The sequence below is a fragment of the Saccopteryx leptura genome, chromosome 4 (genome assembly GCF_036850995.1).
Source record: "Saccopteryx leptura isolate mSacLep1 chromosome 4, mSacLep1_pri_phased_curated, whole genome shotgun sequence".
Classification (NCBI taxonomy): Eukaryota; Metazoa; Chordata; class Mammalia; order Chiroptera; family Emballonuridae; genus Saccopteryx; species Saccopteryx leptura.
Window position 1 is genome coordinate 12106189 of NC_089506.1, and position 13009 is coordinate 12119197.

General features: G+C 48.3%; 1 protein-coding gene across 1 annotated transcript in view; it reads left to right on the top strand.

Moving 5' to 3' along the window:
* WWC2 (WW and C2 domain containing 2) overlaps nt 1-13009 on the top strand; it is a 169885-nt gene that overhangs the window by 82581 nt on the left and 74295 nt on the right. The window contains exons 2-4 of the mRNA XM_066380135.1: nt 349-458; nt 8242-8445; nt 9242-9318. Of these exons, the coding sequence (XP_066236232.1) occupies nt 349-458; nt 8242-8445; nt 9242-9318 (391 nt within the window). The remainder of the gene's footprint in view (nt 1-348; nt 459-8241; nt 8446-9241; nt 9319-13009) is intronic.

Consider the following 13009-nt stretch of genomic DNA (forward strand, 5'->3'; position numbering starts at 1 on the left):
AGACAGAGCTGGGTCCCAGCTGTCCTTACGCTCAGCTGGGAGTTCTCCCAGATTTAGGATAGCCTTATTTATTTATTTTATCAAGCTGTCTCCCAACCTTATGCGGTAAACTTTCAAAAGGGTTTTATGACTTATTGCTATATTTTTTTGGATGCTCATCTCTGTATCTCCTCCTCGTTGTTGTTGTTTCTTCAAGATTTCAAACACAGGGGTGCAAACTCCGGAGACAACCAGGAACCGAAAGGCAGGTGCAGCCTGGACACAGCGGGTGTTTGGGGGCCGGAGCTCGCCCCCGTGGCTGAAGGAAGAAGTCACCCGTGCACTCACGTTCGCTCTGCTCTGTTGCAGGTTGACGAAGCCCTTGTCGTTTGCTGACTGTGTTGGGGATGAGCTGCCGTGGGGCTGGGAAGCAGGGTTTGACCCGCAGATTGGTGTCTACTACATTGATCACATCAACAGTAAGTTTCCTCTTTGGTCAAAGCGATCACATCAGAAGAGTAATCCCCCAAATCTAGAGCCATGCTTTACAAAGGGAGCTTCTTTATCTTCAGCCCCACCCCCACCCCCTTCTCAGGGACTGATACTGAACTGAAATGCCCAATTTGGAATTTGGAGCATGTGTGTTGAGTTGGGCTGATGGGGGCAGAGAGGGAGAGAAAGGCATCCGCTCTGTCTGTCTGTCTGCCTGTCTGCCTGGTAGGGAGTTGAGTTTTCTCGGTGCATGTCTTAGAGGCCTCTGGAGACCGGGAGCCGTTCTTGTCCTCGCCACGGCTAGTGGTGGGCATGGGTACAGCCCGGTGTAACGGGCAGCTGTGCGTGTGGCACTCCGGGGGCGGGGGGGGCAGGCTGAGGCCCATCACCAGCTCTGGAAGATGCAGCCGTGACTTTGGAAAAGCCCTAAACCCTCGTCTTGCTTCTCTTCCCTGATTGCTTTGTGGTTGGAAGGGGAACACCTCTCACTTTAATAGCCTGACATGTGAGGCTGGGCAGAGGACTGCCATGGCCACGAACAATGCTTTAAACATGTGTGTGCGTGTCTATATTTATATTTAGTTATTGACCCCTTGAAAAATTTGTTCATAAGATTGCATATAATACTCACTGATAATCATTTTGCTTATTTAACTTAAAAATAATTATTTTAGTTTTTATAGATTTTGAGAAATACATAATGAATTTTTTATACTCTATTATCTTGATAGAGTCTTTTTTTTTTTTTTTTGCATTTTTCTGAAGCTGGAAACGGAGAGACAGTCAGACAGACTCCCGCATGCGCCCGACCGGGATCCACCCGGCACGCCCACCATGGGGCGACGCTCTGCCCACCAGGGGGCGATGCTCTGCCCATCCTGGGCGTCGCCATGTTGTGACCAGAGCCACTCTAGCACCTGAGGCAGAGGCCACAGAGCCATCCCCAGCGCCGGGGCCATCTTTGCTCCAATGGAGCCTTGGCTGCGGGAGGGGAAGAGAGAGACAGAGAGGAAGGTGCGGCGGAGGGGTGGAGAAGCAAATGGGCGCTTCTCCTGTGTGCCCTGGCCGGGAATCAAACCCGGGTCCTCCGCACGCTAGGCCGGCGCTCTACCGCTGAGCCAACCGGCCAGGGTGAGTCTTTTTTTTTTTTAACAGACAAAGAGAGAGGGATAGACAGGGACAGACAGACAGTAACGAAGAGAGATGAGAAGCATCAATCATTAGTTTTTCGTTGCAACATCTTGTTCATTGATTGCTTTCTCATATGTGCCTTGACTGCAGGCCTTCAGCAGACTGAGTAACCCCTTGCTTGAGCCAGTGACCTTGGGTCCAAGCTGGTGAGCTTTTGCTCAAACCAGATGAGCCTGCGCTCAAGCTGGTGACCTCGGGGTCTCGAACCTGGGTCCTCCGCATGCCAATCTGACACTATCTACTGTGCCACCGCCTGGTCAGGCGATAGTCTATTCTTACATTAAAATTTTATATAATATAGTACCAGGAACCATTCTTCTTGTCCTCCTTATATATTTAGGGTTAATATCATCATAGAAAATTGTTCGATTTGATGCTCATTTGTTAGTGGTGACTTGCAGCTGCTCTTGTGTAAACATATGATAAAGTTTTTGGGGCACAAAAGGCCCAGATGAATAGGAGTGATCTCTTAGAAATCTAAGAATGTTAAATATGGAAAGTATGTTGACATCACATATCAAATTTGTGAAAATAACCTCGCCCTGAGTCTGTCGGGGTCTTTCTGTATCTGGGAGCATGTTCATTTCCCAGCGATGGGGAGGGGTCCAGACCTGAGTGAACTAGTCCAGGGGTGTCTGAAATCTGCAGAGGCTGAGGCCAGGAGGGTGTGGCCGGGGTGGCCCAGAAGGCCTGTGTCCCAAGGGAGCCCTTGCGAGGCCCCAACCTCAGGCTGAGATGAAGAACGCAGTTTGCACGGACAAGAGGGTCTCTCTCTGCCTGGGGGGCCGCCCAGGACGGGTGACGAAAGGCTCCCCAGCGCCGCAGCATCAGAGAAGGCGGTTGTTGGTTGTTAAGACGTCTGGCGTGAGGCATGCTCTGTCCGGCTCGGCTCGGCTCGGGGCACGCCGGCAGCCGTGTGGGCGGTGAGGAGGGAGGTGGAGCGGGTTGGGGGCTGGGGAATGGTCCGACTGCCACAGGCAGACGAGGTGGGGGGCTGAAGTGTTAGGACGGTTTTCAGGGAACACACGGTGCAGCGGGTGGGGGGCCAGCTTTCTTCTGGAGATGGTAGTTCAACACGAATACAAACGCCGCATCTGTATGGTATGCCTCCGCTTTTCTTTGATATGATCGGAAGAAATGTAACTTTTTTGTAGCGATATTACCTCTTCCTAGAAGTTTCTAAAAATTCCACAAAGAGTTCATAATTGTAGGTTTTAAAGTAAGCTTTCAGTTTTGTATTTTCTAATGACCCTCTCATGATACGGTATTATTATTTATATACTAAGTTTTATTGTGTATCAGTGATTGACAACCAAATGTTTTAATGTTATGGTCGAAGGGATTAATTTGGTTAAAATTAAGTTCCTTTTAAACGATCGTGATTCATTCTTATGTAACAAAAGTAATGCATTGAAATATTTGAAATGCATAACTATTTTGTATTTTTTTTCTGAAGCTGGAAACAGGGAGAGACAGTCAGACAGACTCCCACATGCGCCCGACCGGGATCCACCCGGCACGCCCACCAGGGGCTACGCTCTGCCCACCAGGGGGCGATGCTCTGCCCCTCTGGGGTGTCGCTCTGTTGCGACCAGAGCCACTCTAGCGCCTGGGGCAGAGGCCAAGGAGCCATCCCCAGCGCCCGGACCATCTTTGCTCCAATGGAGCCTCGGCTGTGGGAGGGGAAGAGAGAGACAGAGAGGAAGGAGAGGGGGAGGGGTGGAGAAACAGATGGGCGCTTCTCCTGTGTGCCCTGGCCGGGAATCGAACCTGGGACTTCTGCACGCCAGGCCGACGCTCTACCACTGAGCCAACCAACCGGCCAGGGCCTGAAATGCATAACTATTTAAATATCACTTTTATACTTATTTTGTATGTATGAAGTTTCTTTTTTTTTTTTTTACTTGAATAACATTCAGGAAACCAGGAACAAATCTACCTGTCTTGGTTCAACAGAAATAAGCTCTCATGGCACCAAAATGAGAAAATTAATTCCCTCCTATCTTTCCCACAACCTACGTACAGACTCGGGTTTCTAAGCTCCCTCCAAAGCCTTCTCCTCTGTCTTAGTGGGAGGGGTGTTCTTCCCAACCCCCCCCCAATCCCTCTTAATAACTTTTATATCCCCCCTTCTTTCCTGTGTATCGTTACCAGTTATTTCCTGGTTTTAAATGTTTCTCCACCATTTCTATATTTCTATTCCTAGTGGTTCTTTTGTCTTAGTAGTTAAACACTGGAAACTCTTAAAAGAAAGCCAAACCAAAACTACCAAAAGAAGAAACAAAGCACTGCCCCGTTCCCAAACCACCTTTCCGCCCAGACCCTGCCCCGCTGTGGCCCCCGCTTCCCCTTCACCACGACACCTGCTGCAGGCCACCTTCCGCGGGAATGTCGCGTCCTCCACGGCCCCGTGCTTTCACAGAAACTGCTCTCGCCGCAGTCCCCTGGGGCCCCACACGTGGTGAAGTCCCAGGACGCCGTGGTCGCGTTTTCCTTGATCCGACAGAGTTCCTGTCCCTCTGGCTCTTGACCCCTTTGCACTTCGTGACACCCTCCATTGGAACTTTTTACACACCTGGCTGCCCCCGCCCCATTTTCTCTTGCCTAGACCTGGGGTTAGGGTTTCGGTGGCAGTCTTCTGTTGGCACCCTGCGGATCTCATTGGATGGTGACTTCAGTGACCTCCCTGAGGCTGCTGGCAGACAAAGTGTGTCCCTCCAGTGTTACCCAGAGTTCCAGGAGTGTGTATCTGACTCCTCACTATAAAGCTCTTTGCAGGCTGGCCCCTCCGGCTTCCACGTCCATCTGCTCCCCAGCTCTGCTCTGGCGCCAGCGGGCACTCCAGCTATGCCCTGTAAGTCCTTGGCTTTCTGCCTTTTGTTGTATATGTTGGTTTGAGCCCCAAGCATTCCGGCCAGCCCCCAGGCCCTCCCTCTTGGCCAAATGCCATGTCCGTCTGGGGTCCCTCTGCTCCGGCCCACCACCTCCCAGAGGCCATCGCCAGTACCCACATCTCCACCCCGTGGGCCCCCCCATTCTGAATTGGGTTCCCTGTCCTGGTATTCCTATAGTTCCAGGCACTTAGGGGTTCTTAAAAACCACTTGTCTTATTCATTCACATGATGTATTTGTATGTTTCTCTCCCTAAACTGTGGGCTTCTTCAGGCCAGTGACTGCATGTGAGTTTCTTTATCCCTGGGTAGCTCATGTAATGATAAAATCTTAAATGTTAGAAGGAAAAAGAGCTTAGATTAAAAGCCTTCTGTTTTTGTTTTTTTTTTAAGAAATTAAAGCACATTTCAAGTATAAATTATGATTCAGAAAGCACCATTCTGAATATTTAAAATCTCAACTTATCAGAATATACATTTTTAGGTGTACCATTTTGCTTTAAGGCAGTAATGGGGCCCCAGGGGCCTGGCGGTTTACTGAAGAGCCCAGAGTACCCACAGCAAGTCACTCTCCCTCTAACACGGATCTGCTCCGTTATCTCATTAATCTTAAAGACAGTCCTGTGAAGTAGGTTAGGGAGCAAGTGGTATTATCTTCTCATAACAGCTGGTCCTCACATATGTTGTGTCTTGACATTGTGTGGTTTCAGCATTATCTTCTCTTTGTTTTAATAAAAACTGAAATAAAGAATGTTTGGCTATTTAATACTATTTCTATGTAACACTATTAAATATCTAAAAGTAAAAGATTTGACCTTGACAAATGTAGTTCTAATAGACTTGAAGTCTTTTATGATGGAATTCACCTCTGAGCAGGTATAGGTGTGGAGAGGGGGGTATAACTATTATTGGGAGGAGGTTAACCAGAAGGTAATTATAATGTACTGGTTATAAGGTTTTGATATCATTACTAAATCAAAAGTAAGTAACTTTTGGTAAGGTCAGAATTATACCCTAATTTTTTTTTGTTTCTTTCTTCAGTAATTGAGGGCTGGTTTACAGATAAGAAAATGCACAGATTTGAAGTATGTATTTCGGTGACTTTTGACAAATGTCATTCTAGGTAAAACACAGAATATACTCATCACCCCAGGACTTTTCCCACCCCACCCCCAGTGCTGCAAATTGTTCTAATTCCTGTCATACCAGCTTGATTTTTACCTACTTTAGAACATCAAATATGGCCCCGGCTGGTGGTTCAGTGGCTAGAATGTCAGCCCAGTATATGGATGTACCAGGTTTGATCTCTGGTCAGGGCACTCAGGAGAAATGACCATCTGCTTCTTACCCCCCTTCCCCTCGCCTTTCTCTCCCTCTTCCTGTCCTGCAGCCAGTGGCTCAGTTGGTTTGAGCAGAGGCCCTGGATGCTGAGGATAGCTCAGTTGGTCCAAGCATCTCAGCCCCAGGCACTAAAAATAGCTCTGTACTCAAACATCGGCCCAAAATGAGGTTACCTACCCAATGAATTCTGGTCAAGGTACATGCAGGAGTCTGTCTCACTATCTCCCTTCTCACCTAAAAAAAAAAAAAAAAAATTAAAATAAAAGAAATTCAGGCCCTGGCCATTTGGCTAAGCAGTAGACTGTCAGCCCAGCATGTGGAAGTCCCAGGTTTGATTCTTGGTCTGGACACACAAGAGAAGCGCCCATCTGCTTCTCCACTCCTCCCCCTTCTCCTTTCTCTCTGTCTTTCTCTTCCCCTCCCTCAGCCAAGGCTCCATTGGAGCAAAGTTAGCCCAGGTGCTGAGGATGCCTCCATGGCCTCTGCCTCAGGCTCTGGAATGGCTCTGGCCACAATGGAGCAATGCCCCCAGATGTGCAGAGCATCACTCCCTTGTGGGGTGGTGCCAGGTGGATCCCAGTCAGGTGCATGTGAGAGTCTGATTGCCTCTCTGCTTCTAACTTCAGAAAAATACAAAGAAATAAAAATAAATAAATAAATGTAAAAAAAACCTTCATATAAAAGGAGTGTGTTCAATTTTGTGAATAGGGTCTTCACTCGACATATTTTAAAGACTATACCACTGATACATACTGTCATGGATGAATGTTTACAGCACGTAGATCTGACAAAGAACCCTTATCCAGAACATATGAATAGCTCCTGAAAACCGACATGGAGAAAACCACCCAAGTTAAACTCAGACACCTTCCCAGCCCTCCTCTCCCCCACCCTCCCCACACTTGGGCCCCCCGGAGCCTCTGTTTTTGGTGTTCTGACCAGTGAGCTGAAGCCGAGCCCCCCCCCCCACTCCTGAATACCTCATGGCTGCCCCTGACTTCGGACATTCTGGGTCTTGACCTACTGCAGCCCTTGGGGCTAACCAAAAATACTGAGTTGGGATTCATTCAGATAGAGATTTACACACAAAGGATTTTGAAGACAGGGCATGCCACGAGACACTCCAGCAAATGGTTAAACTGATTGTTCTGTCCTAATTTGTCCAGAATAGACTCTCATAGTCATACAGGGGCCAGCCCATGTGACCCACCTGTTCCGATTGTACCTGGATTTAATTTCTGGAATGACAACACAGAGAGAATGCCATCAAAAAAGTTGTATAGCTTACAGTTCACAGGAGCAGAAGACACACCACGCCACGCGGGGCCACATGGAGAAGCCCCGAGTCGGTCAGGACGTGGAAGGAGCAGAGGAGAAAGCGTTGATCAGAGCCTTTCCGGTGGCTCACGTGGGGGCTGGCTGGGCAGGGCAGGCAAGGCCGAGTGGGTTTCCGATTGGATCGTCTGGTGAGCGCACAGGAGCCTTACGCGAGCCGTGGAAGGGCACGCCGCTCCCGCTCACCAGACTCGCCGGAGGCACGTTTAAAGAGACTGTGCCTAGTGCCCCTGCAGGGACTCGCACTGGTCTGGGGACTTCCTGAGAGCCCTCCAGGTGGCTCAGGTGCACAGAAGTGCAGATGCAGGAGCCAGGCCTCCCCTTGTGCTCCTCAGACTTGGACCAGGGTGTTTTTGTTTGTTTGTTTGTTTGTATTTAAATTTCTAACCCACGATGAACTGACATATTTTTGTAAAATACGATTAAAATGAATTATTAGAAAAATAAATGCAAGCTGTAATCCCCAGTGTTCTTGGAGTCAACAGCTATACAATAAGTGTGTAAAAATTTAAAAACATTTACTCTTGATTTCTATACTTATTGTCCTGGACACGTAGCAGAGTTTGGGGGCAGGGGCTGGTTGGCAGGCCAGCCTCTGAGCAGCGCTGGTGTCGAGTGCACCTCGGCAGTGTGTAACCGGAAGCGTGTGCCACGGAATGTAGGTGGGGTTCAGACCACGCCAGGCCTGAGATGCTGTCATCCGTGGCCTGGCTTTATTCTGTAGATGTTGGGGACCCAGAGAATTCGGGATTGGCAGTTGTGTTTGTCAGACTCAAGGCGGGGAATACATTGCTGACAAGGACCCTAAAGGGGACGAGGGTGGGACGGGACCTGGTAAAATAAAACCACAACTGTATCCAACTGCCAGAGAAGTCACTTTGCAAATACTAATAAATTACTTAGAGAATAAAAGAATTAAAGCTAGCTACAATCTTTTTTAACACTTAAATAATAAGGAAAAAAGAAAAGCATAATTAGATTCTAAACAACAAGCCCCCGAATGTGCTTGCAGAAACCACGCAAATTGAAGACCCGAGGAAGCAATGGCGGGGCGAGCAGGAGAAGATGCTCAAGGACTATCTCTCGGTGGCGCAAGACGCCCTGCGGACGCAGAAGGAGCTGTACCACGTGAAGGAGCAGAGGCTGGCGCTGGCCCTCGATGAGTACGTCCGACTGAACGATGCCTATAAGGAGAAGTCAAGTTCCCACACAAGCTGTGAGTACGGCGTGGCTTTCCCTTTGACCACGGGGACCGAACTCGAGATGACTGAAGGCCACCTGGGTTTCTGGGGCGCTGCACTCTGGGTCCCGTTTCTTCCTCCGCGGGAAGAGCGCGGAGGGCACAGCGCCAGGGTCGCTGCAGAGCCTCCCCCGCACCCCACCCCCACCTCCTTCAGGAACAGTCTCTTCTCCGGGGAATTATGCTCCTCCCCCTGCCTTATTGATTGCTTCTAATCTGTGTATGAGTTCAGTTTTACCCTTTCAGATCATGGCAAATACTGCACCCGTCTGCCACTCCTGTGCAGTTTGTCGTGGGGTGGAGCGGGAACCCTTAGTGAGAATGATGTTTCTGTTGCCCACCCAGTTGACTTAGCTCTCTCTCGTCTCAAAAACCAGTCGTCCAGAGCTGGCCTAGTTTACAGCAGCGGCGTGCTGGGCTCGAAGTCCAACTGAAATAGGGGGTTTCTGGCTGGTGCCGAGCTCAGACGATAAACTGTGTCTGCGATAAGGACCGCTAAGATTTTATCCCATGCTGTAAAATTCAGAAGGAAATGAAGTATACCAGGGTCTTTATGACATTTGTCTTTCTTGAGTATTTTTAAAAACAGAAAATTATAAAGGTTTGAAGATTACTTTTTATATTTAGGTGTCTGATGAATGACAATAAAGAAATTATAAAGTTAAGTAAGTATCCGCAGAAGCATGTGAATCTTGTTTCTAGTTTGTAAATTCTGAGCTGAGAATTAGTTATGCAACCTTGTTTTCCTTTTTTTTTTTTTCTCTTTGAAAAGTGTTCTCAGGATCTTCATCTAGCACTAAATATGATCCTGACATTTTAAAAGCCGAGATCTCCACTACGCGCTTAAGGGTAAGATTGTTTTACTGGTTCTACGTTGCACATATACAGGGACCCTGAAGGTGGGGAGGGGGCTTTGTGGTCACCTGCCATGTCCATTCAGCACAAGAGCGCCCCCCCAACCCCCAATGGGCGGTAGTCCGCCTTTGTCGGAACCGGTTCTGAGATTGAGACTGTCCTTGTTGAAGCCGAGTGTGGTCCATTACAGTTTATTATATGCAGTTAGTATATTGAGTCAAAACTCGAGCCTCAATAGTGTGCTTTCACTTTTCGTGCTGAAATATGGCTTCCAGAGTTGAGCCTCTCTGTTTTTCGTCAGATGGCCTGATTCCTGTCACCAAGCCCTTCCTCCCTAGGACTTGATGGTCCCTCACACTTTCCCGTGCCTTGTTTCCTGATCTTTACCCCGAGTCTTTTAGACCAAACTGCTGTTGAGGCCAGAGCTTGTTTATGCTTGATTTTTGGAGTCCTAAGGACTGTTCACCATGTAAATAAATTCATGTAACCATACATTACCTAGGTCATTAAATAGATTATTACCATGACCCCGGAAGTCCCTGTTGCATCCCCTCAGGGTCATAACACTACAGATTAGTTGTTTTGGTTTTTTTTGTATTTTTCCAAAGCGAGAAGTGGGGTGGGGGGAGAGTACTCAGACAGACAGACTCCCGCATGTGCCTGACCAGGATCCACCTACCATGCCCACCAGGGGCCGATGCTCTGCCTATCTGGGGTGTTACTCTGTTACGTCCAGAGCCATTCTAGTGCCTAAGGCGGAGGCCATGGAGACATCCTCAGCACCCGGGCCAACTTTGCTCCAGTGGAGCCTTGGCTGTGGGAGGGGAAGAGAGAGACAGAGAGAAAGTAGAGGGGGAGGGGTGGAGAAGTAGATGGGCGCTTCTCCTATGTGCCCTGGCCAGGAATCGAACCCAGGATTTCATATGCCAGGCCAACTCTTTACCGCTGAGCCAACCGCCAGGGTCCAGGTTAGTTTTTTTGTGTTTTTTTTTTTTTTACAGAGACAGAGAGAGAGTCAGAGAGAAGGATAGATAGAGACAGACAGACAAATGAGAAGCATCAATCATTAGTTTTTCGTTGCGACACCTTAGTTGTTCATTGATTGCTTTCTCATATGTGCCTTGACCGTGGGGCTACAGCAGACCAAGTAACCCCTTGCTCAAGCCAGTGACCTTGGGTCCAAGCTGGTGAGCTTTTGCTCAAACCAGATGAGCCTGCGCTCAAGCTGGAGACCTCAGGGTCTCGAACCTGGGTCCTCTGCATCCTAGTCCGACGCTCTATCCACTGCACCACCACCTGGTCAGGGCGGGTTAGTTTTTTATGTCTACTTTGAACTTTGTAAAACTGGAATGCCACCATATGTATTACTTGATGGCTTCTTTTGCTCAACAACATTTCGAGATTCATTCACATAAACTCTTATTGCTATAAAGCATTCCATTTTTGGATACATACCATAAATGCTTTCTCTTCTACTATTGCTGTACATCACAGCTTATTTCCATTTCTGGTAATTAAAAATTATGTCTTAATGTACATGTCTGTCATACATGTCTTATGGGGCACATATGTACACATTTTTCTTAGTTATGAAATTGCTGTGTCAAAAAACTGCTTATAGCTTCTACTTTAGCAAATACTTACATGTGATTTGAGGCTTTCTCACTTTCTAAGAGCTGCTCTTAAAGCTCCAACCTACTCTCTGCACATGGCTTTTGCCTACAGTCTGTGGTTCTTTTAATTTTATTATCAATCAGTTCAAAATATTTTCTAAATTTGTAACTTTATGATTAGAGTAGGCTTAATTTTTAAACAGTTGGGGATATTCTTATCTTTTGTTACTGACTTCAGCTTATTTCCACTGCTTATTTCTCAGTTCTAAAATTTCTATTTGACTGGTTTTTATACTTGCCCAAATTCTGAACACTGATGTATGATTTTTTTTAAACAAAATAATCGCAGTTACTTCTTAAATGCCATGTCTTGATTAGTATAACACCTAGATTTCCTCTATGTTGGACCATTCTTCAGTGTAGTCTGAAGCATGATTTTGATTTTTTTTTGTCAATATTTGACTTCTTACAGCTGCTTTTTATGAAGAGCAACACATTGTGTACGAAAAAGTATAAAAATCATTTGAGGTTTGGGATGGATGATCTCCTCACCCTTCAGAGAGAACTTAGCTTCTCTTTTCGCTGGCAGTTGAGCTGGAAGCAAACAATTTTAATTCAATCAGGGTTTGAGCTGGCGGAACTCTGAGTTTCACTCCTTTCTGAAGAGTGGGTCTATTTCCAGTTTACCCTTTCTGTTGGGACAGAGCTCCTCAAAGCCCCAGCTGCACTCCTGGGGGGTTTTCTGAGGCCCCCTGTGCTCTAGGAGGCTGTGCCCCAGGTCCGTGCCCCCCAGGTCCCCAGCGGTCCTCTGTCCGCTGTGCGGCTCCCTGCAGCCTGCCCTCGCCCCCTGCATCTTCCCGCCTGTCCCATGCAAACGCCGCAGAGGGAGGACCACCCAGCCTGGGTCCTGACTGTGGCCCTCCCTCAGCTCGGAGTCTCTCACGCGAATTCTAGTTCACCAGCATCTTTAAATAGATGTATTGTTTTGTTTTCCTCACGACTTCTCCATTTGTTCTCCCTAAGAGAGTGTGAGAGTTTGTCTGTTTCCTGGAAGCCAACCTGTCTTCAGTCTGGACGTCCGGGTTCGTTTAGGAAGTCAGTGCAGTGTTTTCTGTCTTTCTGCCATGAGCACCCCCAGAGTGTCGCGGGGCCCCCTGCCCCATCCGTGCCCCCTACGGTGTAGTCTTCTCATTCGGGGGGTCATGCCTCGTTGCTGTCCCCACACTGTGTGCGCACTTCCCGGGAAAAAGGGAAGTGGAGGTATCTGTCAGGACTCACGTGGGATGAGCCCCCAGACTCACCGCAGTCGTGCGCCTCTCGGGAAGTCATCACTTATTAAGACTGCCCTCTGAAGTTTTAACCGTTTCTCACAGTCCTTATCTTCGTAAGACACGTGCTAAAGGGAGTACGTACAACAGGCTATTGTGGTTTGTTCATTTAAATCCCCCTTTAGGAAAGATGAACACTGACAGACGGTTTAAAAACAAAACACACAGGATATTTCATACAAAACAGTTTAGAAGGTAGGGCGCCCCATCCGGGTTGGGGAGACCCCAGGAGACCCCAGAGGTCACACAGGCCAGCCCTGCGTGTATTGCCTGCCAGGGTTAAGCTGCTCTTCCTGGCAGCGTCCTGTGTTTGTCTGGGTATTTCATTGCTGTGCGACCACAAAGGTGAGCCGGACAGGATCGCCCTCGCGGGAGGATGTAAGACCTTCGTCAGTAACCGGAGTGAAAGATCGGGAGTGACCCCATCTCTTACACTAGTGGGCGGGTGCGTGCCGAGCACTGCCTGCAGTGTGGAGCCTTCAGGGACGTGCGCCCCCAGCGACCCGGCCCTTGTGGCGTGTGTTACTGCTGTCACCCCGGCAGACAGAGTCCCGGCCGGAGCGCCACGGAGCAGACGGTGAACTCTGCTGTCTGTGCACACTGTGGCCAGATAGCATTTTCATAAGGAGGTGGGTAACTGGGCAGAGCCTCATGGATCTCGGTAAACTGGCCTTTTTTTTTTAGCTTGTCTACCCTGTGGAAATTGCTGTGTGTACCAGTCCCATTCACTAATATATGCCCCAG